Here is a 25,824-nt window from a genome sequence, read left to right on the forward strand (position 1 = left end):
CTGTTTCAAAGCACAGTGTCTGAGGATGTAGATACTTGTTGCTGTCTGACTTCAGGATCAGAAAGAGATTAGGACAGCAAGGAAACCTCACTTCTTTTCAAAACTCAAAATATAAAAAGGCCCCCAATTTCTCAGTCCTTCTTTTCCCCTTTCTTTCTAAGCTTTTGAATAGATTAGGGCTTGCTGATTTTTTTCTCAAAATGCCATAGACTTTTGTCACTTTCCAATGACTGATTCGTAATTTACTGACCAATTCAGTCAAAAATCAAGTTGTACCCCTTTTGCTTTTTTTTTTTTTTGGCATCAGCATACTGATTTTGAAGGGTCTTGTTGGTCAACAGTGCTCCAGGATCTCCCAGTTGTTTCTCTCACAATCAGCTATGAGTGATATGGTCGTCTCCTTGGATTATGAGTAAGGACACAAAGCTGAGAACAGCAAAGCTGTGTGACCCTTCTAAAGTCTCCCAGTTGGTAAGTGCACAACCTTGGCCAGAACCCAGGCCCACCGTTCCCTTCGGCATGGTTGAAATGAGAAACGGATGCAGGAACCATCACCAAACTTATCCCTGATTAATCTTAGGCAACTGTGTCAGACTCAAGTTTCCTAAAACAGCCCCAGCAATATTTCCAGTCTTGCATGTTCTTCTGGCACTTCACTCCACTCCCACAAACAGGCAGAACCTATTTCCACTCCCTTAAAATTGTATGCCCTTATTGACTGTTGGCAAATCCATATAAGTAAGCTCACTTGTAGAAATTAATATTTCTGAAAGATTGCCTAAAGATTACTCCATTCCCTGCTTTCTGTCAATATGACATTACTAAATTTTAGGCCTGATCAAACCAGACCAGTGGAAAAATCAGACAGATTCGAATTGGCCTTCATGCAAATGCTTTTACTGAGTCACATGTGGTTTGGTGGTTGTAGCTCTAACACACATAGAAGACACTAGAATAAAAAGACACATACAGCATGCGGTTTACATCTACCACAGGAATACGGTTGTGGACAAGATTCCTTACACGAGATCCTTTTAAAATGAGAACTCCCTATAAAAAAAATTACTTCCTTTAGAAATTAGCCTCAGGAAAAGCCATGCTTTCTCAAGAACCGTTGAAAGGTTTCTAGAACAGCGTACATAAAGAACCTTGCAATTCGCCTTTAAAAACTGCCCAAGACTTGACGTTAACTCTACTCTGACTTATTTTCCCATTTGACTTTTTTCCCTTTGTCCACGGTGCCTCTTTTGTCTCTGTTTTGACTGTCTGTCATACATGCCTGTTTTCTAGAGACCTATCTGACCTAAGGCAAAATACATACAGATCTTTTCAGTGGATTCGTACGCTGACCCTTCCATTCTTGTACATGCACACACACCTGACAGAAGACTTTTAAAAGTACCTGTGACTCGATAGAGAACGCATAGAACTTGCTGACTATCAAGGCTCTTACTAAAACTGAGTCACACATACTCAATTATTAACTGTGTTCCAAAGCTTAACCAAGCTAGTCGGGGGAAACAGCTTATCCTAAGAAGGACATCATTTCTCTCTCTTCCTCATTTGTATTTGCCGTCTTTTATGGTCCCCAGATAACTCGGGAAATATCCTCCATGGAGACAAAGCTGTAAACAGAATCTGGGACTAATCTCAGAGTCTCATCACTAGCTCAAAGTTAAAGCCAGCACTAACAGACGTATTATGGGGGTCGTTTTCTACAGAGGAAATCACAAAGTGCATGCATACTTTTCTGAATAAAAAAGAAAGAAAGGGAGAAACATTGGACCCTGGCTGCCTTCCAGCCGAGATCTTCAATTCCTCAGTCCACTGTACAAAATTTGGGCGGCAAGGGCGGGGCTCCCTGCTCGCTTCTGCTCCTCAGCCCCTGCTCTGGGTTGAGTCACTATTCCTTTTTTCTCTTCCTGCTAAACTTGACCTCACTGGCAGCTTCCCTGCACACTTGCACAATCCCCAGAAGCCACGGCTGTCGTCACGCTCCTGGGAGTCGGTGAGGGTCACGCCAAGGGGCCAGAGTTTTAGGAAGACCACGTAGACCCATTCTGGCCCCGCTAGTCAAATGACAGAAAGCAGCAGAACTACTCACAGCTGTGTCAGAAAACATACATGGTGGTGGATGGAACTCAAAGATGCAGAGAGGAGTCCAGTCCCAAGGGGGCCCAGGTAGGGCAGCCTCTGCAGGGACCGCGACCAACACTAGAGATCCCCCAACCCGATCTGACCGTTTGCAGGGCCAGCGGCCCTTTGGGATGCAGCCACAAAGCCCAGTGGAATTCTGTCCTTAAAAAGAGGTTGTTAGAGCCGGGCTCGGTGGCTCAGCCTGTAATCTCGCGCCTTTGGGAGGCTGAGGTGAGTGGATTGCCTGAGCCCGCGGGTTCGAGACCCGCCTGGGCAGTGAGACCTCATCTCTACAATAAATCAAAAAATCAGCCGGGCGTGGTAGCGCGTGCCTGTAATTCCGGCTACTCAGAGGGCTGAAACGGAAGGATCGCCAGAGCCCAGCAGGTCGAAGCTGCGGTGGCTGGAAACGGCCACTGCACTCCAGTCTGGGCGACGGAGTGAGACTCCAACTCAAAAAAAAAAAAAAAAAAAAAATAGGAGGTTGTTGCTTTCAACGTGGCTCAAGGGTTGCTAACTGAATTCTGAAACTTAATTTGAAATAAAATCCCAGTTAGATCATCTATGCTTCACCAGACATGTGGGCAACAACTTGTGCCTTGTATTTTGTGTACAAAGCAGATACTTAATATCAATAACCTGTTCTATGTATTAGCTACCCATAAAACATGCCCGGATACCCAGTTCCCCAACTTTCCTGCTTTTGTCGCTGCAAGCATCTCATTGAAAGGTATAATAAATGTGTGCATCTCCATGCACGTCAGCTATGCAGGGGGTCTTCAGCTTTATTTTTTATTTTATTTATTTTATTTTAGAAAGCCAGATTCATCGAGAGGATAGAAAAGCTCCCACAGTGAGCAGGAACCCGAAGGGGTTGCCCTCAACTTTATATTAATTTTTATATCTAATTAGAAGACACCACAGCAGATTTCTTAATTTTTTAAGGACTTAGAATCTGAGACAAGAAAGAAAGTAGCGCAGAGAGTTGCAAACACCGCAGTGGGAAAGGCTTGCCGCTTGGAGTGTCAGGGGGCATTCCTGGGTCAAATGGCATGAGTAGGACATGGGCATCACAGACTAAAACTCCAGCACGGGGTTGGGGAGGGCAACTGGCTTTGATCTTCAGATAAGCAACAGAGACCCCCTGTGCCCCAGGCCCAGCTGAATGCCTTCCCTGCTTGAACTCCCACTGCACGCTTGATGAAGCAGAATTTGATCATTTTCTTTTTTCCTTCCTTCCTTCTTTCCTTCCTTCCTTCCTTCCTTCCTTCCTTCCTTCCTTCCTTCCTTTCTTCCTTCCTTCCTTCCTTCCTTCATTCCTTCCTTCTTTCCTACCTAAGCCCACTATCAACCACTGTCTTTGGTCTCTCGCTCTCTCCTCTTTCTTCCTCCCTCTTTCCCTTCTTTCTTTCTTCCTTCCGTCCTCTTCTAGTCCTTCCTATAGCTGAGAAATATAAGAACACGAAATATCTTTTTAAGTTAACACAGGAAGTGGAGAACTCCCACTTAAGCGCGTGTCCATCTCTCTCCAAATCTGAGAGTTGGAGACTTAACCCCCTTCAGGCACCAAGCTCAGGGCCTAGGAACAGATACAAGAGTCAACTCACCTCTCTCACCACACAGATCCTACACAAGCATCCACTATACTGGGGACATGTCAGGATGGAGAGCACCTTGCTCTTGAATAAATTTCCCCCCATGGATGGAGGACGATGTGTGAGGGACTTCATGACGTGGCCGCAGCGGGACCCCGAAGATGTCTCCTCTTGCTGTCTGGCAAATATTCACTCAGTCACTACTAGCCTGCAAGCCCTACGTCACAGAACGATGCTGGTGATCACGGACAAACCATTTCTCTGAAGCCTAGGAAGTTCCAGGGAACAGTCCTTCCTTAAATTTGCCAACAACATAGTAAAATATGACCAAGTATGTTCAGAATGGGGATATAGGTAAGAGGATACCAGTTATGAGGCATCTTTCTGTGATAACACACACTTACCTTCTACAGTCCCAGGAGAGTGGAAGGAGCTTCGATACCACAGTACAATGTCGATCTTAAAGAGGTTGTAGATGTACAAGACAGACACAGCCACGACTGTCAAGGCGATAAGTCCTCCTATCAAGTAAACTCGAAAATCTGGAGCTATAAGTGAGCAAAGAATGAAAGTACGATAATGATACAAAGAGTCAAGGACATTCTTTACTCATCCAGACTGCATGATAAATGCCAAATGGAAATGCATTGGTGTCAATGAGGGCATTGCTTAAATATTTCTTTAAAGTTAAATAACAGGAGTGGGAGTAGACTAATCCGACCTGGACCATAAATGCTAGAAAACTAACAGGCTCTTGGGAATCTATGAGAAAAGAGCCCTAGCCACTGATGATAACTGCAGCACAGATCCAGTTGCATGAGGACTGCTTCCAAAACACACACGTCCAGGTTCTGCTTAGTCCAGGGGTGTAGCTCGAGTGTGTGCACTTGGAACATTCTCCAGGAGGCTCGGTTGCACATTCTTGGTTACAATACTGTTACAACTGCTTTTCCAGTGGCTCTGAACTGAGCAGCTGGACTCCTGTCATCAATAAAGAGCCATCCGTTGTCTCCCCGGGAAGTCACCCCTGCCGGCTCCACAGACCGGCCGAGAACCAAACTCTCACCTTATCCACTTTGTGCCATCAGGGTCCAGGCTGGTGCCTGTCTGAGAGGTAGAGACTCAGAAAGGGCGTGCACAGCCATCTCTGCCTTGTAAGCACATTTCAGAGCAATTATGAACCCAAGTGGTGGGTAGGAGATGGCCAGGGAGCAGAACCAGTTCTGCCGGAACCCTGAAAACATGCTCCTACAAATCCAAGAAGAGGAGCAGCACAGCTTTCGGCCTCACCACAGACCCACACCTGTGCCACCGAAGAAGGAGCCTCTAGAAAGAAGAAAACTGAAAAAGAGGAAGAAGGAGAGAGGACGAGAAATCTTCCCATTCTTAGAACCCACCTCGCATGCCACTTCCTTCTCTGGCTTCTTAATCCTCCAATCCTCACTGGATGGAAGGATAGAGGAAGGAGGGCAGGAAGGAGGTTCTTTTTTTGACCCCCAGAGGACTTTCATTTTTTTTTCAGTTATGGGTTCATAACAGTAGTACATACACGTGGGGTGTGTGTGCTATTTTGATACAAGCATACGGTGTGTAATGATCCAATCAGGGTAATTCCGACATCCGTCACCTCACACGTTTATCTTTTTTTGTGCCATAAACACTCCGAATTGCACTCCTCTAGCTATTTTGAAATAGGCAGTAAATTATTGTTAACTGCAGTCGCCCTGTTGTGCTACCAAACACTAGATCTTATTCCTTCTCTCTAACCTTGTATTTGTACCCATCAACCAACCTCTCTTTATCACTCACTCCCAGTCTCTGGTAACCATCATTCTACACTCTACCTCCATGAGATCAATTATTTTAGCTCCCAAATAGGAATGAGCATACACAATATTTGCCTTTCTGTGTCTGGCTTATTTTTCCCCTAACGCAACGTCCTCCAGTTCCATCCGTGTTGTTGAGAATGACAAGATTTCATTCTTTTTTCATGGACCAATAGTATTTCATTGTGCAAATATACACCACATTTTCTTTCTCCATTCATTCATTGATAGACACTTAGCTTGATTCCATATCTTGCTTATTATGAATAGTGCTGCAATAAATATGAGGGTGCAGATATCTCTTTGACATACTTATTTTCTTTCCTTTGGATGTATACTTAGCAGCAAAACTGCTGGATCATATGATAATTCTATTTTTAGTTTTTGAGGAACCTCCATGCTGTTTTCCATTGTGGCTAATAGATACTCATTAAAAAGCTAATCACAGCCTGCCCTAGACGAGACCATGTCCTAAACGTCTCAAGTCTCAAGCTTTCCCATTAACTACTTGCATATCTTTAAATACAGGCACAATAACTAAAAACACATTTGATGCCAAAAAGAAACTTCATTGATAAAGTCCCAGTGCAGCCAGTGTAGAGCCGCTGCTCTGCACGCCAGAGCCCAATCTGATCCTGACCACTTGTTAGAACCTCTGGCTTCCCACCACGGGATGGATTCTCCCTTCCTTCCCACCTTCTACTCCACTTTGCCCTTTCCCAACTCTTGTTATAATTTCCTCTTGGAGTAACACTGCCACCTCTCCTTTGGGAGGACCCTGTCTGGAAAAATGTAATGTATATTTTATAGATCTTGGTATTGTAAACCGTCATGGTGGGAAGACGATGCCCACAGCATTAATGAGACTCAAAAAGCTCCCGGCAAGAAAATAGGAATGATGGTCTGAAATTCTAGGGTTGGTTCATCATTCCTTGCATTCAGAAGTATTGGTACCCTCTGCCCTGTAAATGAGCTCAAAGATAATAACGTTGCAAATAGCACATTTATGAATACATTCAAAGAAAGTTGAGGCTTTGAAGTCGTACAAGTCGACAGAAAACTCACTGCTGATGTCCAGATACCTTGATAAAGGTGGTATTCGCCATTGAGTCCATATGGCAAAACACCAGCCTCCAATTGAGATGGCAGTTGAGAACAAGTGATTAAAGAAATTTACAGAAGGCCACACTCGATCTAAACAACTTTCTAGTGATCCTGCTTCAGACAGGCGAAATATGACTCAAATCTGGAGGTGTCATCGACAAAAATAAGGAAGTCAAATGGAGAAGCTGTAACCTGAACTCCTCCCACAAGGAAACCCGCGAGAGGCTTGGATTTCAGAGGGTGGGCTTCCTAATAACTCAGGGCACATGAAACAAACTGCTCTTTCCAAACCTGACCCAAACTACGCTCATGCGAGATGTGAAATTAGTGTTGACAGGAACAAAGATTAATTTAGTGAACTTCTTGACCAGCCTAAAAGAGAGAGGACAGAGGACTTCCCCACTTTGACAGGTGTTGACAGGTGTTACCTGGTAACAGCATGTAGTTCCTCCGAGCCTAATCTTGGCCTCAGAATCCTTCTGAACACAGTGCTTCCAGATAGTCCACAGTAAGTTAGTATTGGCATTGAAATCTACATTGGTCAACTTCAGTCTAGGTTGCTAAATAAAAAACTCAAAACTTCTAAGTGAGGAAGATGTAAGTTGTTACGACTTCAGATCTCATGGAATGGCTCCAAGGCATCCTGCAATCAGTTTCCCCCTTTTTTCTCTGGGGTGGACCCTGAGTCTCTCTCCCTAGCTGAAGCCACACTGTATTTCTGCTGGCATCTACTGGGGAGCAAGAGGTAAGGTAGTTTTTCACCCAGAAGGCGAGTCTGGGTGAAAAACTACCCTGTCCTCACTGCACATTTCTGTACTTGTCCCAAAGTCACCACCTTCTTCACAATTCAGACCCACTGAAGACCCTCCTTTGTCTCCCATCTGACTCTCTATTTCATGGGGCAGGTGAACTACTAGGAAACTAATGGGAACAGCACATCAGGGAGCCCTGAGTGCTAAGCCAGAAGCTTCATTTTATCCCAGGGTAAGGAGGCGACACTAATTAGTGTACAGGAAGGGGAGTGGCAGAGTTACAGTCATCCTTGGAGAAGACAACTCTACAACAATCACGAGGATAAAGTAGACCAGAGAAAATTCCCAAGGCAAAGAAACCACTTAGACAACTAATATATTATCCAAACAGCACATAAAAATGGCTGGAACCAGAACAGAACTAACAGAAATAAACAGTCTTTTAGAACTCACAGAATGTCAGGCTCTGTGCTTGTTTTACAAAATTATCTCATGGGATTCTCTCATCACTGTTATCCCTAGCAGTCAATATTGGTGAATCACATTGGAGAGAAGTATGGCATTAGATGGAAATATCAACGACAGATACTCATCTTAATGATATATCATAGAAGAATCCTTCTACATGGGTACCAAGACACATGGACAAGAATTTTTATGGCAATTTTACTTGTTAGTAGTTTCAAACTCAAAACGACTCAAATGACCACGTATTTTTAGCACAATGGATAAATTGTGAGCCAGGCTCGGTGGCTCAGCCTGTAATCCTGCGCTTTGGGAGGCCGAGGTGAGTAGATTGCCTGAGCTCGCGGGTTCGAGACCCGCCGGGGCAACTTGGCGAGACCTCACCTCTACAATAAAATCAAAAAATTAGCCGGGTATGGTAGCACGCGCCTGTAGTTCCAGCTGCTTGGAAGGCTGAGGTGGAAGGATTGCTGGAGCCCAGCAGGTCGAGGCTGCGGTGGCCGGGAGCAGTCACTGCACTCCAGTCTCAGCGACAGAGTGAGATTCCAACTCAAAAAAAAAAGATAAATTGTGACCTAGTTATTCAATGAGACAGAACTCAGCAATTCAAATGCACTACACCACATGCTACATTATTGACGTACCGATGAACTGCACACACCTAAGACAGAAAACACACCATATACTTCTGTTAATATAAAGCTCCAAACAGGCAAAGCTAAACTGTAAGTTGACAGATATCAATATAGATAGAAAAATCAAAGAAATGACTTTTCTAAAAGTCGAGGGTGGGATTATCTAGAGAGAAGAGATTCTCTGATCAGGAGTGGCACATTTTCAGGTCTGGTGATGTATTTTCCTTAATCTAGGTGGTAGTTTCACATGTGCTTGCTATATAATTATTTGTTCTGTGATACTTACATTCTGTGTGTCCTTTACTGTATATTTCTATAATATTCCACAACAATAAAGCAAAAAAACAGAAAATTCCAATTGATTCTCACAACACTTGAAGGCAGATACTATTAGGTTCCTCATTTCACAGATGAGCAGATGTGGGTGCAGAGAGGTTGAGTGACTGTGCTGTATTCACATAGCTCATTATGTGGACAAGTCAGGATCTGGGCCTGGAAACCCGACCCTTAAAGTCCTGGGTGGGTGCCACCCCCCGTCCAGCTTGCTAGTAGGAGTGCACATGAGAAACCAATACAGCTGGTGGATGTTGTAGGGAAGAACTTGGCAACCTATGTGGATTTCGCATGAGGGAGAAGAAGAGAGGCATCAAAATGACCCCAGATTCTGAGCTTGGATAATGTAGAAGATAAGGAGTCCCCATGAACAAAGGTAAGAAAAGCAGAGAATCAGAAGGTGTGAGTGTTTAGATATGTTTCCAGACTTTAGCCAATGTGTTTGCAGTCCTGCACACAGCAGGAAATGGAGGGTCACCGTGCAGGAAGAGAGAATACAGCTGGAGGATTGGAAATTGTTTGCACCTATCCGGGGATGACAGTTGATGCCATGAAAAGAAAGATTATCAGGGACAAAGATGCAGAAAGAAAAGCAGTACAGATGATGGGGGTTCAAGAATCACCCAGAGGTACCAGAAAGCGAGATGGCGGGCACAAGATTGGCTGGGGAAAGTGATCGAGAGTGATTGTCTATGGCAAGGAAAAGCCAGTGAGAAGAGGAAAAATGGACAGTGGTGGCAGATGGGCTCCAGGGTCTGTCTATGTGATGCAACCCAGGAGGTCTCCCCACAGATCCAGGATGAGGAAGCGGTGCTGTTCTCGCTCACAGTTAAGGCAGCTGGGGCCAGAGGGACAGTGGCCTCCAGGGAGCAGAGGTGAGGGAGAGAACGTGCACCCCAAGACCTACACGCTGCTACATGCATACCCATGTTCACAACTGCACTAAGGAAGGTGGCGGCACTTACAAGGTGAGGAGCTTAGCAGGGTCAAAGGCACATCTGCTAGCTCCATGCAATCACTCACTTGTGTTAAGTTCTAGTAAAACATTTCCAGGGAAACTTCAGCTAGATGCATGCAAACATGGGTTTAACTGATCACTAAGGAAAACTAACAGATCCAAGCCCTCTCTCTTTCATGTACACAAACTCATACGTACACAAACTCATACGTAGAATCAAGGGAAAAAAAGAGTTCATGGCAAACCACACAGCATTTTACAAGGTATTGGAAATGTTATGAACGTTAAGTTGTTCTCTATATGCTGACTTCACTCTCCGTTCTCTGGCTTTTCTACCTCCAATGGATAATCGGGACACTCTGTACTGTATTTGGACATACAAGTTGAATCGAAAGCCTTTCTCCTCAAATGTCAGAACTCAACCTCAGATGATTTTGCAAAGTTACAAGGTAAAAATACATACGAGTATTTTATGTATCAAGTTATTTACGATTATCTAAAAGCTGACTGTCACAAGCAAATGCCTGCAAAAGTTTAGCAATTAGGCTCAATAGGTTCAGTTTCTGGGTTTGTTTGTTTTTTCTACTTTGGTACATAAAATCTCAACGTATATCAATATGGCACTTTCAGAATATGCTACAATAAATCCCAGCCTCACTCTAAGAATATTAGCAGCCATTGGATGTGCTTTCCATAGATTTCATATCTGATTTCTACTTTCAACAGCACCCTGTTGCCTCACACTGAACTTTGAATGTCACTTCTCTTTCAGTTGTGTTTCCTGACCCCCATCTTGAATACTCTGAATAGTAAGTTAACCCACTGGAACATTACCTGGGAGTTTTAATATAAAGTATGCTGTGGACACTCCAGCATGACACATGAAAGGAAGGCCGTAATCTTCCAGTTTCACTTCTAAGAAGGTTATGTTTACTGTATACAAAATATGTTCCTGAAAAGGGACATGGTTTCTACAAAAGAAAAGAGCCAGTCATTAACACATGATTCGTATTTACCCAAAATATTTTATAATCTCTTTTTTCTGGAAATAAAGGATTTTCTTGGAGAACACTTTGGACCCTCATTTTTCCTTAAGAATACTTCACTGAGTGGCCCACTGAGGTGTGTAGGTTGTATAGCTCCACATTTGCATTTTCTTTCAGACAGTGGTGAGGTGTGGTTCTGTTTTCCTAGACACCATCCCCAGTCCCACAGGGCCTTCCCCATTCCTCTCCACATAGTGTAACTCGTCTACACTGCATGACCCCAACAAGTTCTTCTGCCCCTCTGACTTCATTAGTCTTATTTTACACCACTCAATTTATACCACTCTAAATGGAGTGCATAGCACTCAGTTAATGATTATATATCATCTTCCCACAAGAAATTCTCAGGTTGGTGCTTGTTTTGCTATTTAAGCCTTGAAGGCCTATGGTTCGTGAGATAACTGAGTGGCAACGGGATAGGTTTTAAGTGGTAGTCCACAAGAAATGAATCTTATTGCTCTAAGGCATATATCATCTTTGGCCACATCTCCCTAAATGTGTCGCAGGCAAGATTGATCACATGAACATCTCACTCTTCTCTGAACCAGATGCTTGACCACACACAGCACTGAGAAGTTCTTTGGAAGACAAAAGGAATGGTTAGCAGGCAGAGAGAACCATCTAGAAACAGCAGAAGTTACACTAAGTTAATTTAGAAGGAGAAATTCTTGCGAGCTTTCAGCGAAGCCAGAAACGCAAAACACCTACTCCACTCCTTCTCTGATTCGCTTGGATTCGTTGTAGTAAATATCCACCAAAGTGTTATTGACTCTCCAGCATCGCAGATTTGTATTATCCTTCGTGTCTGTTATATTGCAGTCCACAATCAGGCTGGAGCCTATACAAAGCAAAGTCATAAATACTCAATGAAAATTCTACAGTTTTTCAAAGTTGTTAACACCTGGATAACAAATGCACCATACTCTTGAGCCTTGAATATCCTTTGATTATCAGAAATATCCCTCTGGGTCAACATTAATCTATTTCATTCTCTTCCTGGACTGAGAATATGAAAGACAAGTGACTTTCCAGGATCTCTGTCTTAAAGAGATTTGCATATGCTGCCAAACATCCCCAGCTTCTGACAAATGTTTTCTTCGATATCAGATACAACAATGCTACGGTTACTCCTAGCAACATGAGCAAAGCACTTTACAGCTCTTTAAACACATTTTGTCCTTCAGACTTCTTATCTTCAAAACAACCCTACAAGACAGAAAAGCAGGTGTTCTTATCCTCACGTTATGAGTTAGAAAATTGAAGTTCAGAGAGATAGAGTGACTTGTACAAGGTCACACGTTAAACAGATGAGAAACGAGATGTGAACCCCAGTCCAATGATATTTCTACTTCACCATATGTGAGCCCCACCCCTTCCCCGCTTACCCTTATCCTGCCTCCACACACATTTCTAAATTATATTTCATAAATGTATATTTTCTCTTTTATTTTTGCCCCACGAGCCTACTAAACCCTAAGTTTCAAGAAGTCTTCCTTCTCCTGGTGGCATTTTAAGTCATTGTGACTAAGCATATGTGCCACACATATGAAGCAAAAAATCTAGAATATAAATGCAAAGTTAATGAATCACCATAAAGCGAATGTCTGTACCAATTTCACCCCAAGAAGAAAATATATTGCCAGAACACCAGAAGCCTCACAGACACCCTTCTCTACTTGATATTTTTTTAATTTACATGTTAACCCTGAACTTCAGCTTCTTTTGTTCAACATCTTGTGAATGAGATTCATTCACACTGCTCCATGTAGTACTCGGATAATGGAAAGTGTTATTCCTTTCTTCTACGATTGCTATATATTAATACACACTTGTGTTGCTTCCGGTAGGTGTCTACTATGCCTACAATTCCTGTGACCTCTCTCATGCATGTCACCTGGTGCACATGTGTACACATTTCACATATACATACCTGCACACATGATGGGCACACACATCCACCTACCAGTCAGATCAGTAGATGATGGATGCCACATATCTTCAACCTCAAATGACAGATCCAAACTACTTCCGAAGGGAGGGTCAAACCGATTTACATGTCTACTAGCAGTGTATGAGCATTTCTTTTTCTTTATATACTCAACTAAGTGAGAAAACTGAAGTTCAGATAGATGGAGTGGTTTGCACAAGGCCACACATTAAATAGAGAAGAAACGAAATGTGAACGACCGTTCTAACCCCAATGCAATGATATTTCTACTTCGCCATACGTGAGCCCTACCCATTCCCCCTTTTCCTTATCCTGCCTCCACACACATTTCTAAATTATACTTAGTAAATTTATATTTTCTCTTTGTTTTGCCCCACGAGCAAAATAGTGTTGTCAGTCTATTTTATTTTAGGTGCCTTATTTGCATTTCCTTACATTGTACCTGGGTGAGCACCCTTGTACATTTTTATCGGTCACATAGATAGCCTCTGTTGTGAACTATCTGTCCAAGTCATTTGTCTATCTTTCAACAAGGTTGTCTTTTCCTAATTAATTTGGAGGAGTTTTTCCTAGATTGTGGATATGATATCTTTATTGCAAGTATCTTCTCCTGCTTTGTGGCTGGTCTTTTCATTATTTTAATGTTGCCTTTAATAAACAGACATTCTTATTTTTAATGAAATCCTACTAACCAATTTTTTCCTTCACTGCTTTGTATGTCCTAATTATTTACACTATATTTTCTTACCTCAAAATCGTGAAGATGCTTTAATACATTGAGTTTCATATTTAGATCTACAAGTCACTCAAAATTATTTTTTATACATAATGTGGAAAAAGGGCTAAGTTTCATTTTACTTTATATTACATCCAATTGTCCAATACCATTTATTGAAAAAATCGCACTTTCTCTACTTCTCTGTAGTGACTTGGTTGAAATCATTGTCTTTTATGTCTAGGTCTATTTCTGGATCTTCAATTCTGTTCCATTATCTATCTTTGTGCCACTATTTGACTATTTAAATTATTGTTGCTTTTTATTGTTGCTTTTCAATAAATCTTGAACTCTGGTAGCACAAGTCCTTCCATCTAAGTTCTTCTTCATTAAAAAATATATTGAATATTACTGTCTTTGCCTTTTCATATCAATGTTATAATCAACGTATCAAAGTCTGTAGAAACTAAAACCTATTGAGACTTTGACTGTCTTCTTCCTCAACACAAAGGCAAAATGTTCAACAGTTCAGTACTGAATGTGATGTTTCCACAGTTCCCCCCACCACCTCATTGCTGTTTTTTTAGAGACAGGGTCTCACTCTGTCACTCAAGCTGGAGGGCAGTGGTGCAATCATGGCTCACTGCAGCCTCAAACTTCTGAGCTCCAGCAATCCTTCGGCCTCGGCCCCCTAAAGCACTGGAATTAGAGGTGTGGGACCCCTGCGCCAAGCCATTTTGTAGGTTTTTAAAAACAGATATTTTATCATCAGATTAAGCATTGCTAGTTTTATGAGACTTTAAGAATGCCTTCCATTCTTAGTTGTATGAGTTTTTTAAAGAACACATTTCTGATTTAATTTTTCTAAGTAGCTTTTGAGTATTTATTGAGGTAAGTATATTATTTTTCTTCTTTAGCTTGTTGATGTGAAATAAAACAATGAATTACCTAATATGAAACAATGTTTCATTCCTGGAATTAGTCCAATTTAGTCGTGATGCACTATCCATCGTGTATGTTGTAAAAATCAACTTGCTAACAATTTGCTTAGAATTTTTTACTTATGTTTATGAGATTGGCCTGAAATTTCTAATAATGTCCTTGTTGGGCTTTGGTGTCAGGGTTTCTGTGACCTTTAATAAAATGAGTTAAGGGCTTTCTCTCTTTTTCTTTTTTTTTTCTCTCTTAAATAAGAAATGTACGGGAAGATTTTAAATTTATTTAATAGTTATATGATTATTCTGAATTCTATATCTCATTTTTAATTTTATCTTTTTAAAAATTTCAAGAGCTCTAGGGGTACAAATGGTTTTTGGTTACGTGGATGCATTGTATAGTGGTAGGCTGGGCTTTATGAAAGGCACCCATCACATTGTTCCCAATAGGTGATTTTTCATTCCTCCCTTCCTTCTCACCTTTACCTTCTGGGTCTCCAATGTCCCTACCATCCTATATGCCTCTGCAGACCCTTAGCTTAGCTCCTACGTATAAATGAGAGCATGCGGGATTTGATTTTCCATTCCTGCGTTAGTTCACTTAGGCTAAGGATCTCCAATTCCAATCCAAGTTGCTGCAAAAGACATCGTCTCATTTTTTGTGGCTGTGTGTGTGTGTGTGTGTGTGTGTGTGTGTGTGTGTGTGTGTGTACACCACAGTTTCATTATCTACGGATCAGCTGATGGCCATTTAAGTTGATTCCCATTTTTGCAACTGTGAATTGTGCTGCAGTAAACATGTGAGTGCATATATTAAGCAGGTGCCTTTTTTGTGCAGTAACTTCTTTTCTTTTTAGGTAGATACCTAGTAGTGGGATTGCTGGACAGAATGGTAGGTCTACTTTGAGTTATTGGAGAAATCTCCATACCTATCTCTGTAGAGGTTGTACTAATTTACACTCCCACCAACAGTGTATAACCATTCGTTTTTCACTGCATCTGCACCAACAAGTATTGTTTTTGATTTTTAACAATGGGAATTCTGACTGGTGTAAGGTGGTATCTTACTGTGGTCTTAATTTGCATTTCCCTGATGATTAGTGATATTGAGCATGTTTTTATATGTTTGCTAGACATTTGTATATCTCCTTTTGAGAGATGTTTGTTCTTGTTGTTTGCTGACCTTTTAACGGGGTTGTTTATTTTCTTGCTGATTTGTTTTGAGTTCTTTGTAGATTCTTTTTGTGTCAGATTCTGTGTACTGATTATTATAGGAATTTGTCCATTTCTTTTTAATTTTAAAATTGTCTGGCATCAGATTTTCCGGGTTTTCAGAATATTGTTTTATGAATTTTAAAAATAAAGTTATTTCTTTTTAATATCTATATGATCTGTGGTGATGTCCTCTTTATCCTTCAGGTTGTATCTTCTCTCTTAATCATTCATACAGGGGTTTATCAATATTACTCTATTTTTCAAAGAAAAAAACTTTTAGCTTTGTCACTTGATTATATGCTTATTTTCTATTTTATTATTTTCTGCTATTGCTTTTTACATTATTTCTTCTATTTTCTTTGGGTGGGTTTTGCTTTATTTAAGTGCCCTCTATAAAATGGTATAGTATTTGCATATACTCTATGCACATCCTCTCATATCCTTTAAATCACCTCCGGATTACTTATCATACCTAAAACAATGTAAATGCCATATAAATAATTGTTATACTGTATTGTTTAGGGAATGATTACAAGATAAATAATTTGTACATGTTTAGTTCAAACTTAAACATCCATTTTTTTCTGAATTTTTGATCCATGGCCAGTTGAATCCATGGTTTTACATTGTGCAGTTCATGTTATATCTGTCCTGGTTCTAAACTTGTAAGCAGAATTTATAGATGTTAAGGCATAAGTACTGACAAACGATTCAACAATAAGCACTGAATTCTGATGCTCCTCCAAAAGAAAGTACAACATTATGAGGTTAGATGAAAATTTAACTATTTGCCATAATGACATTCTTGTGGTTTTATTTGTATATGAATTTCTTCAGTTCACCAAAATTTCTTTTCTTTTTTTTTTGAGTTGGAGTCTCACTCTGTTGCCCAGGCTGAAATGCAGTGGCACACTCACGGCCACCCCAGCGTTGACTTGCTGGGCCCCGGCAATCCTTCTGCCTCAGCCTTCCAAGTAGCCAGAACTACAGGTGTGTGACCACACCCGGCTAAGGTTTTGATTTACTGTAGAGATAAGGTCTCACCAAGTTGCCCAGGTTGTTCTCGAACCTGTGGACTCAGGCAATACCCTCACCTCGTCCTCCCAAAGTGCTAGGATTACAGGTTTGAGCCACCGTGCCGGGCCAAAATTTATTTTCATGTCTGATGTGAAATAAAGAATAAACTACATTTTCTCCAAATTTAGCAAGCTATACTGACACCACATATTTGCTACATTTTCCTTTCCCTACACATTTTTAAATGCCCAGAATTCCTTTTACTACATTCTTGTATATTCCAGCATCTGTCAATTGATTTATTGGTTTTATGTGTATGTGTTTTCTGCTGCTTTCATCTGTCTGTCTGTATGCAAATACCAGTATTTACTTAATCTAGCTTTTATTTTATTTTTAAAAATTGGCACATATTAATTGTACATATCTATGGGCACAGAGTGATGTTCTGATACATGCATACGATGTGTAATCCTCAAATCAAGGTAATTAGCATATTCATCATCTCAAAATTTATCATTTTTGGTGATGAAAACATTCAAAATCTTCTCTTCTACCTAATTTGAGAGACATAATACCTTATTGTTAACTATAGTCACCCTGTCGTGCAATAGAACACCAGAACTTGGGTTCTCTTTTATTTATTTATTTATTTATTTATTTATTTATTTATTTATTTATTTATTTATTTTGAGTAGGAGTCTCACTCTGTTGCCCAGACTGGAGTGCAGTGGCCACTCCCGGCCACTGCAGCCTCGACCTGCTGGGCTCCGGCGATCCTTCCGCCTCAGCCTTCCGAGTACCCGGAATTACAGGCATGCACTACCACGCCCGGCTGATTTTTTGATTTATTGTAGAGATGAGGTCTCGCTGCCCGGGCGGGTCTCGAACCCACTGGCTTAGGCAATCTTTCTAATTTTAACTTTGTACCCATTGGTCAACGTCTCCCATCCTCCCCTCTCTGCTACCCTCACCATTCTCTGATAATCATTGTTAAATTCCACTACTTCTATAATCATCTCTTTTAGATTCCACATGAGATAATGCAGCATTTGTCTTTCGGGGACTGCCTGATTTTACTAAAGCATAATGTCCACCAGGCTATCCATGTGGTTGCAAATGACAGAACGTCATTTTTTATGGCCGAATGATATTCCACTATATTCCACATTTTCTTTATTCATTCATTCACTGAACAACACTCAAGTTGATTCCACATCTTGGCTATTGTGAATAGTGCTGCAATAAGCATGGGAATGCAGATTACGCTTTGGCATACTGATTTCATTTTTAAAAAATGTATGTCCCTTGCAGTGAGATTGCTGGATCATGTGGCTCTATTTTTTAACTATTTGAGGAATCACCATACTGTTTTCCATAATGGCTGTACTAATTTACATTTTCACCGAATGTGTGTAAGTGTTCCCTTTTTGCCACACGTAAGATCATTTGTCTTTTTAATAACAGCCATTTTAACTGAACTGAGGTGACATCTCATTGTGATTTTGATTTGCAATCCCCTGATGATTAGTGATGTTATGCACTTTTTTAACCTAACCATCGGCCTTTGTATGTTTTGTTTGGGTTTTTTGTTCTTTTTTTTTTTTTAATGTTTAAACCCAATAAGCAATGTCCTTTGCCCACTTTCAAATCAGATTATTATTGTTATTATTATTATTACTAAGTTGTTTCAGTTCCTTATATGGTCTGGATACTAACCCCTTTTCAGATGCATAGTTTGCAAATATTTTCTTCCTTTCAGTAGATTGTGTTTTTACTGTTGACAGTTTCCTTTGCTGTGTGGAAGCTTTTTTAGCTTGATGCAGTCACATTATCTATTTTTGCTTTTGTTGCCTATGCTTTTGAGGTCTCATCCAAAAAAAAATCCTTACCCAGTACAAGGTCATGAAATGTTTCCCTATATTTCCTTCTAGTAATTTCATAGTTTTTGGGGTCTTATAATTAAGTTTTTATTCCATTTTGAGTTGACTTTTTCATATGTTGAAAGGTAGGGATCCAGTTTCATTCTTCTGCATGTGGATATCCAATGTTCTCATTTATTGAAGAGACTGATATTTCTTCAGTGTGTGTTCTTAGCACTTTTATAAAAAAAATTAATTAGTTGTAGATATATAGATTTATTTCTGTGTTCTCTATTCTGTTCCATTAGTCTATGTGTCTGTTTTTATGCCAATACCATGCCATTTGGGTTACTACAGCTTTGTAGTATATTTTGAAGTCAGGTAGTATGATGCCTCCAACTATTTTTTTTTCCTTAAGTTTTCTAGTTCTTTGTGGTACTAGGTAGTTTATTTTCTTTCTTTTTTGATGTATGCATTTATTGCTATAAAGTTATAGTTGTAAGAACAGATTGTCTTATATTTCACAAATTTTGGAATATTGTGTTTTCATTTTTGTTTGTCTTAAGACATTTTAAAATTCTCTTTTAATTTGTTTGTTGACCCATTGGATTATTCAGGAGTATGTTGTTTAATTTCTATTATTTATAAAATGTCCAAGTTCTTCCTGTTGTTGATATCTAGTTTTATACCACTAGTCTGAAAAGATATGCAATATAATATCTATCTTCATAAATTTCTGAAGATTTGTTTTGTGGATTAACATATTATATCTCCTAAAGAATGTTTAGTGTGCAGTTCTGAACAATATTCTGCAGCTGTTGGACAGAATGTTCTACATACAACTATTAATAGGTCCATTTGGTCTAGGGTGCAGTTTAAATTCAGTATTTATTTGTTGAATTTCTGGCTGGATAATTTTTTCACTGCTGAAAGTGGAAAGTTAAAGTCCCCTGCTATTATTGTATACACTCCATCTGTCCCTTTGATCTAATAATATTTGCTTTATATATTTGGTTATTCCAGTGTTGGGTGAATATATACATTTACAATTGTTATATCCTCTTGCTAAATAATTTCCTTTGTCATTATAAAATATAATAAGAGACCTTCTTTGTCTCTTTTTATAGTTTTTGACTTAAAGCCTATTTTATCTAAACATAGCTGCTCCTGCTCTCTCATGCTTTCCATTTGCATGAAATATCTTTTCTCACCTCTTCACTTTTAGTCTGTGTGTGACCTTACAAGTAAAGTGAGTCTCCTTGTAGGTAGCATGTAGTTGGTTCTTGGGTTTTTGGTTTTGTTTTACATTCATTTAGTCACTCTATGTCTTTTAACTGGAAAATTTAATCCATTTACATTCAAGGTTGTTATTGATAGGTAAGGACTTACTCCTGTACTCCTGTCGTTTTGTCAATTGTTTTCTAGTTGTTTGTAGATCCTTTGCTCCTTCCTTCCTCTTTTGCTGTTCACCTTTGTGGGTTAGTAGTTTTCTGTGGGGCTAAGCTTTGATTCCTTCCTTTCATATTTTTGTATCTGTTGCAGTTACTTTCTTTGTGATTACCATGGGACTAACATAAGAGTCTTGTAGTTATAACAGACTGTTTTAAGTTGATGACAACTTAACTCTGGTCATAAAAATACTCTAGCAATGCTGGAGAGGATACGGGGAAAAGGGAACACTATTATACTGTTGGTGGGAGTGTTAGCTAGTACAGCCTCTGTGGAAAACAGTGTGGCGATTCCTAAAAGATCTAAAAATTGACCTTCCATACTACCCAGCAATCCTACTTCTGGAAATATATCTGGAGGAACTCAAATCATTCTATGAAAAAGATACCTGCACACGCATGATTACTGTAGCATTATTCACAATAGCAAAAACATGGAGCCAACCGTGCTGCCCATTGAAAGGGGACTGGATTTTTTTTTTAAATGTGGTACATATACACAATGGAATATTATGTAGCCATAAAGAAGGACAAAATTATGAACTTCACAGCAATTTGGATGAATTTAGAGTCTGTAATACTCAGTGATCTATCACAGAAACAAAAAACTGGGTATCGCATGTTCTCACTCATAAGTGGACCCTGAACAATTATTATAATAGACTCCAACTCCAAAAAAAAAAAAATACTCTAAGAAAGGGATTGGCAGTAGTGGGAAACTACCGTGGAGGGAGCAGGGGGACACATTTCATCAATAAGGGTGTCTGATCTCACAACAGGTGACATGGGGACCAAAGTAAAGTCCAAACTTTACCTCTACAATGACAATTTGTATACCTAACCTTGAATTGTATCCCACATCTTTCAAATAAAAATTTTTTAAAAATATTATAGACTTTTACCTTCCCTCTAGCAATTTATATTTTTGCTGTCTCTATCTACACCTTTATATATTATATGTTCCTTAAACATTGCAGCTTTAACTGTAATTACAGTTGTAGCTACAGTTATTTTTACTACAAAAATGTATCTGTAGTTATTATTATTATTTTTAGCATCTGTTGTTTTATGAATGATGGTCATTCTTACTGGGATTAGATGGTATCTCAATGTGGTTTTGATTTGCATGTCTCTGATAACTGTAGTTGTTGTTATTATTATTATTATTATTATTATTATTATTGAGAAAGCAGGATTTATTGAGAGGACAGAAAAGCTCCTACAGTGGGAGGGGACCCAAGGGGGTTGTCCCAACTGTAGTTATTTTTGACCATTTTATCTTTAAACTTCATGCTAGAGCTTTGAAAGTTTTGCATAGCACCATTATAGTACAGAAGTATTCTCAGTTTAATTATAAATTTACTTAAAAGGACATAACATGGAATCAAGCTTCCCAGTGAGCAGCCATTTTAACATTCCTTAGTTTTGTGATGTTTCTTTAGCAGGTCACTTTAATTTACCCTCTAATTACTAGACAAGGACAGAACTGGTTTCCCAGAGGTAACTATCGATAATTGTTTTACAAGCCCCTCCCCAGCTTGTTTGTACTAATCAGCTTTTCTATTTCAAGTATTTGCCTCTACCCATAAGACTTGAGTTAACCTAATCACCCACATCTGGTGTAACTAACACCTCTTCGAATTTTAGCACCTCTTCAAAGCTTATTTAAGCTTTTTTAGGGAAAGGCTTTTCCTGCAGATGAGTCCTAGGGTTATCAGTTTGGGAGGATGTATTGGCTTTGGTTCTGGGTAAATACGGTAGTGTAGTCTTCATGTCGTTTCTTCAGCTATAATCCACATCAGCAACATCTTCGGGTGCCTTAGTGGCCTAGGCTGCAGGAATTTGTGCTGGCAGTGACATAGCTTTTGAGAAGGCTGCTACCAAGCTGGTTCTCAGGCTGAGGGGATGCATGCACAGCAAATCCACTGGCTCGGGGGTGATCTTGCCTGGGGAAGGACCACTTGACTTGTTCTCACCACTGGACTTGTTCTCAGACCAAGGGCATGCTTGTATGGCGAGTCTGCTGGCTAAGCTCAGCTGTGTAGGACTGCTAGTTTCTTGGAAAGGCAGGGCACCATGTGAGTTTGAGCACTGGGATCACAGTAATTTCACAGGGTCTGTACTCTGAGTAACTGGGGGTATGGAGCTGCAGTCACCTGTATGAAGAGGGTGGGATGATGCCAGAGCCTCGGGGATGCAGAGATGCAATGCTTACTGGCCCCAAGAACAGGATGCACTGTGGCAGTGGCTATGGTTTCAAGATGGTGCCACACGGTAGCAGCTTGAGTCACAGGGGGCGAGTGGAAGTACACAAAGCAGGCTTCTGCTCTGGAACAATGTAGCCATGTGAACTCCTGGCAGCACCCCAAACTGGACTCGGGATCTGTGAAGCCTGCAAAATTCTCCTGTAACAAAAACTGTAGTTGTCTGTGGCAATAATGGGGGTTGTTCCTGTTTGCTTTTTCCCCACTAGGAGTTCCTCCTGGCTCCAAGCCAATCCTGGTGAGCAAGACAAGATGGCAGAAGCAGGTTGTTTCCCTCTCCTCTCTGAACTGCCATCCTGGGTTTCTGTGTGCCAAAGGAATTCCACCAATTCCTTGCTGAATTCCAGCGCTCTCCTTCAGACACTCTTCAAAATGTAGCAATTTATGTGCTGTTTTGGCCCTTTTTTGGAGGGTGATGAGTGTCAGGCTCCTCCAGTCTGCAATCTTAGTGACATACTAATGACCTCTGTCTTTATAATACCCTTTAATACTTACAAGAAAAAGTCTCTCTTCATTTCTTCTATTCAGTTTTTTTCTTGGTTAACACTTTCCAACATTTTTGGCATAAGTTTTAGAAACGCGTTGGCAAGTTTCAGGACTTTCAGTAAAAGTTAATTGGTATTATATGAAAATTGTGTATTAACCTAGGAAAAATAATTTTTTTGATATCGAGTGTTTCCATTTAGAAACACCTTAAGAACTTCACTAAAACATGTCTTTTTTAAAAAGTTCCACCTTGAAATGCTGCATTTTTAAAGATGTAAGCAAGTCTTTCAAATGTTTTTGAAATTTGATTATGTTGTCATCCCTCAACATTTTGTTATTTTTATTGCAATTATGAATGCCATTTCCCCCCAATTACATATGATATTTCAGCCATGTAAAAATGCTATTAGTTTGAATACAAAATAGATGTAATGAACAAATGATAGTGATTGTAGTTTTTTTTACATAATTTTCTTAAAATTGCTAAGTAGATATCCATAAATCATTTTTTAAATTCTATATTTATCCTCCTCCTTCCAACACTTACATCTCTTGCCTTTGTATTCTAAATACATTGGCTAAAATTTCCAAAGACAGAAGTGGGGATCAAAATTAACTATGAGGGATAAAACAGGCAACCCCATCTTTCTAGGTATTTATGAATTCCACAAGACTATTCACATGGTCAGTAATATATAGATAATTATCCTTTATTATGGGCATTATTATTTCCTTGAAATTATTTCCTTTAAAATAACTCATGAAAACATATGGGCCATGAGTCTTTTAAACAGATTTCATCTTCTCACCATTTGCCGTTTTATAAGCTTTCACATTTCTAAACCTTTTATATTTGGATGTCCCTATATTTAGAGGATTAGATTTGCTGAAAGTTTATCCATCTTCTTCTCTCCCCATCTCCCTCAATTCTTCTACCCATGACCAACATGGGATTTATCTTTCTATTTTTTCTTTTAATAAACTCATCTTTTTATACTTTTTTGTTGTTGTTTAGTTGCTCTTTTTTATAGAGTTAAAACATTAGTTTATATATTTAAATTATTTCTCCATCTGTTAATAATAATTATATTTAAAGATATAAACTTGTTTAGAGTTCAGCATTGGTCAAATGCCATGAAATAAGATATGAAAAATTCTCACTATCATTATTTTCTAAATATTCTATAACTATATATTGGGTTAATCTCTAACCAAGAAAGCATATAATTAAAAGATGGATTTGTTGTGTTTTAAATCCTTTAGATTGTTTCTTTTTAATTGACAATAATTATATATTCATATATATTCAAGGAATACAATATGATGTTTTGATATATGTTTACATTGTAGAATAATCAAATCAAACCAATTAACAAATCCAATGAGAGTTTTTTTTTCATTGTTTTGGTTTTAGTATAAATTTCTAGATTTACTGCATGTGATTATACTACATAATCTTTACAACTTCTTTTGGACTCAGAGTTTTTCCATAGATGTTCACAAGAGTGATCTATGTGTTAAATACTTTACTCTTATTATATGCTCAAACCATCTAGAATATTTGCATAGTAAATCTCTCAAAGCCAGAATATGTTAAAAAAATCTCCCACTACAATCAAAACGATTGTACTGTCTTATTGTATTATACTTTTATTTCAGAGACTTTTAGCATGACCTATTTTCAGGCACTGTTATTTGACACATAAAATTTTCTCTTTTGGGAGGTGATATAATTTTTATTAGTATAAAATGATCCAATTTGTCGTTTAATTTTTTGGCCTTGAAAGATGTCAGATTGAAAGTTTATTACCACCATCTGATTTTTTGCATCAAAAATTTTTCAGATATGTGTCTTTTGAGAAAAGCAGGTAATTGGATTTTAATATTTGATTCCATCTGAACATTTTTATTTTAATGGGGACTTAGTTTAATTTGCTTTTTTACCCCAAAGTTACTCAACATGTTTATTTTACTAGTAGTTATTTTTAGATTTTAAACAATAATTTGAACTCCCTTTTCTCTACTAAGAACACAAACTGAGTTGATTTTTCAGTCTTTTTCAGGAATTACTCTTACATTTTCATTGCCTTTGCATAAATGGATTTGTAATAATCATTTAGACTCAAAGTGCTCACCACCAGACTTCAGATACCACAACTTTCCTAGGCTTCAGTTCTCTCTCTTGCTCTTTTTAAATTTGTTGTTCTGATGCATCCCCTGATTAGCTCAGGTATATCCAAAGTTGGAAACTGGGTATGTACAGGATTTATCTTCATCCTTGAAATTCAAAATATTCACTAGAATATTATTATATGTAGACATAATAAGCTCTGCCCTTGATGATTTCAATGGCTTCAATAGCTTTACTCACCAAGCTGTACTTCAATTGAATTGTTTTTTGGATAAATGATTTTAGGGATATTTCCTCCATATCCAGTTATTTCTGCTAAAAAATCACACCCACAGAAAATTACATTAGAATCACATATGATACATTCCCAAGTACTTTAAAGCAATACCGTGAGGCACAGCAGAGCAAACCATCAGTAAACATTGCTCAAGAAAAAAACAAAGCCCACAGCGTGACAAAATATCATAAATACATATTTTTCAACCAGAGACCACTTAAATGCTAAAACAAAACTAGAAGCTGAGCAGTCAAGAGAGTTCACTTCAGTCATTATATTTTGATATAAACTATATTCGCTTATAATATAAACTAATGAGACTACATCATACAATCTCATTACCTAATGATCTAAAAGCACTTTTCAAGCAGTGAAAAGCAAGGCTCTATAAGCAAGAGGCTGAACTAAGTTCTAGCTTGAGAGAAATAATAACCCTCTTGTTTTATCTTCAATTCCGCTCCGCCCCCAACTCTGCACTTCCATATTCTTTTACATCCTCTCCTCTTCTGTCGTTCCTCCAGCTCTCTCATACCACCACCTCATAGTCTTTCTCCACCTCTTCCTTTCACCATTTGTCTACCAAAATTTAACAGTCATCTACATAGTCTCATATTCTTCCTATATATTTGGAATAGAATATGGAAAAAGTGCAAAAATACATGTCTTTTATGATGGCAAT

The 25,824-nt window shown here is 39.1% G+C and overlaps 1 protein-coding gene across 1 annotated transcript in view; it reads right to left on the bottom strand.

The window, feature by feature from the left end:
* IL1RL2 (interleukin 1 receptor like 2) overlaps positions 1-25,824 on the bottom strand; it is a 44,691-nt gene that overhangs the window by 5,414 nt on the left and 13,453 nt on the right. Inside the window, exons 5-8 of the mRNA XM_008058158.2 lie at positions 25,109-25,183; positions 11,559-11,688; positions 10,639-10,775; positions 4,136-4,279 (exon numbers count right to left, since the gene is read on the bottom strand). Coding sequence (XP_008056349.2) covers positions 4,136-4,279; positions 10,639-10,775; positions 11,559-11,688; positions 25,109-25,183 — 486 coding nt within the window. The remainder of the gene's footprint in view (positions 1-4,135; positions 4,280-10,638; positions 10,776-11,558; positions 11,689-25,108; positions 25,184-25,824) is intronic.

The sequence above is a fragment of the Carlito syrichta genome, unplaced genomic scaffold, assembly GCF_000164805.1.
Source record: "Carlito syrichta isolate Samal-C Ts95f unplaced genomic scaffold, Tarsius_syrichta-2.0.1 Scaffold303233, whole genome shotgun sequence".
Classification (NCBI taxonomy): Eukaryota; Metazoa; Chordata; class Mammalia; order Primates; family Tarsiidae; genus Carlito; species Carlito syrichta.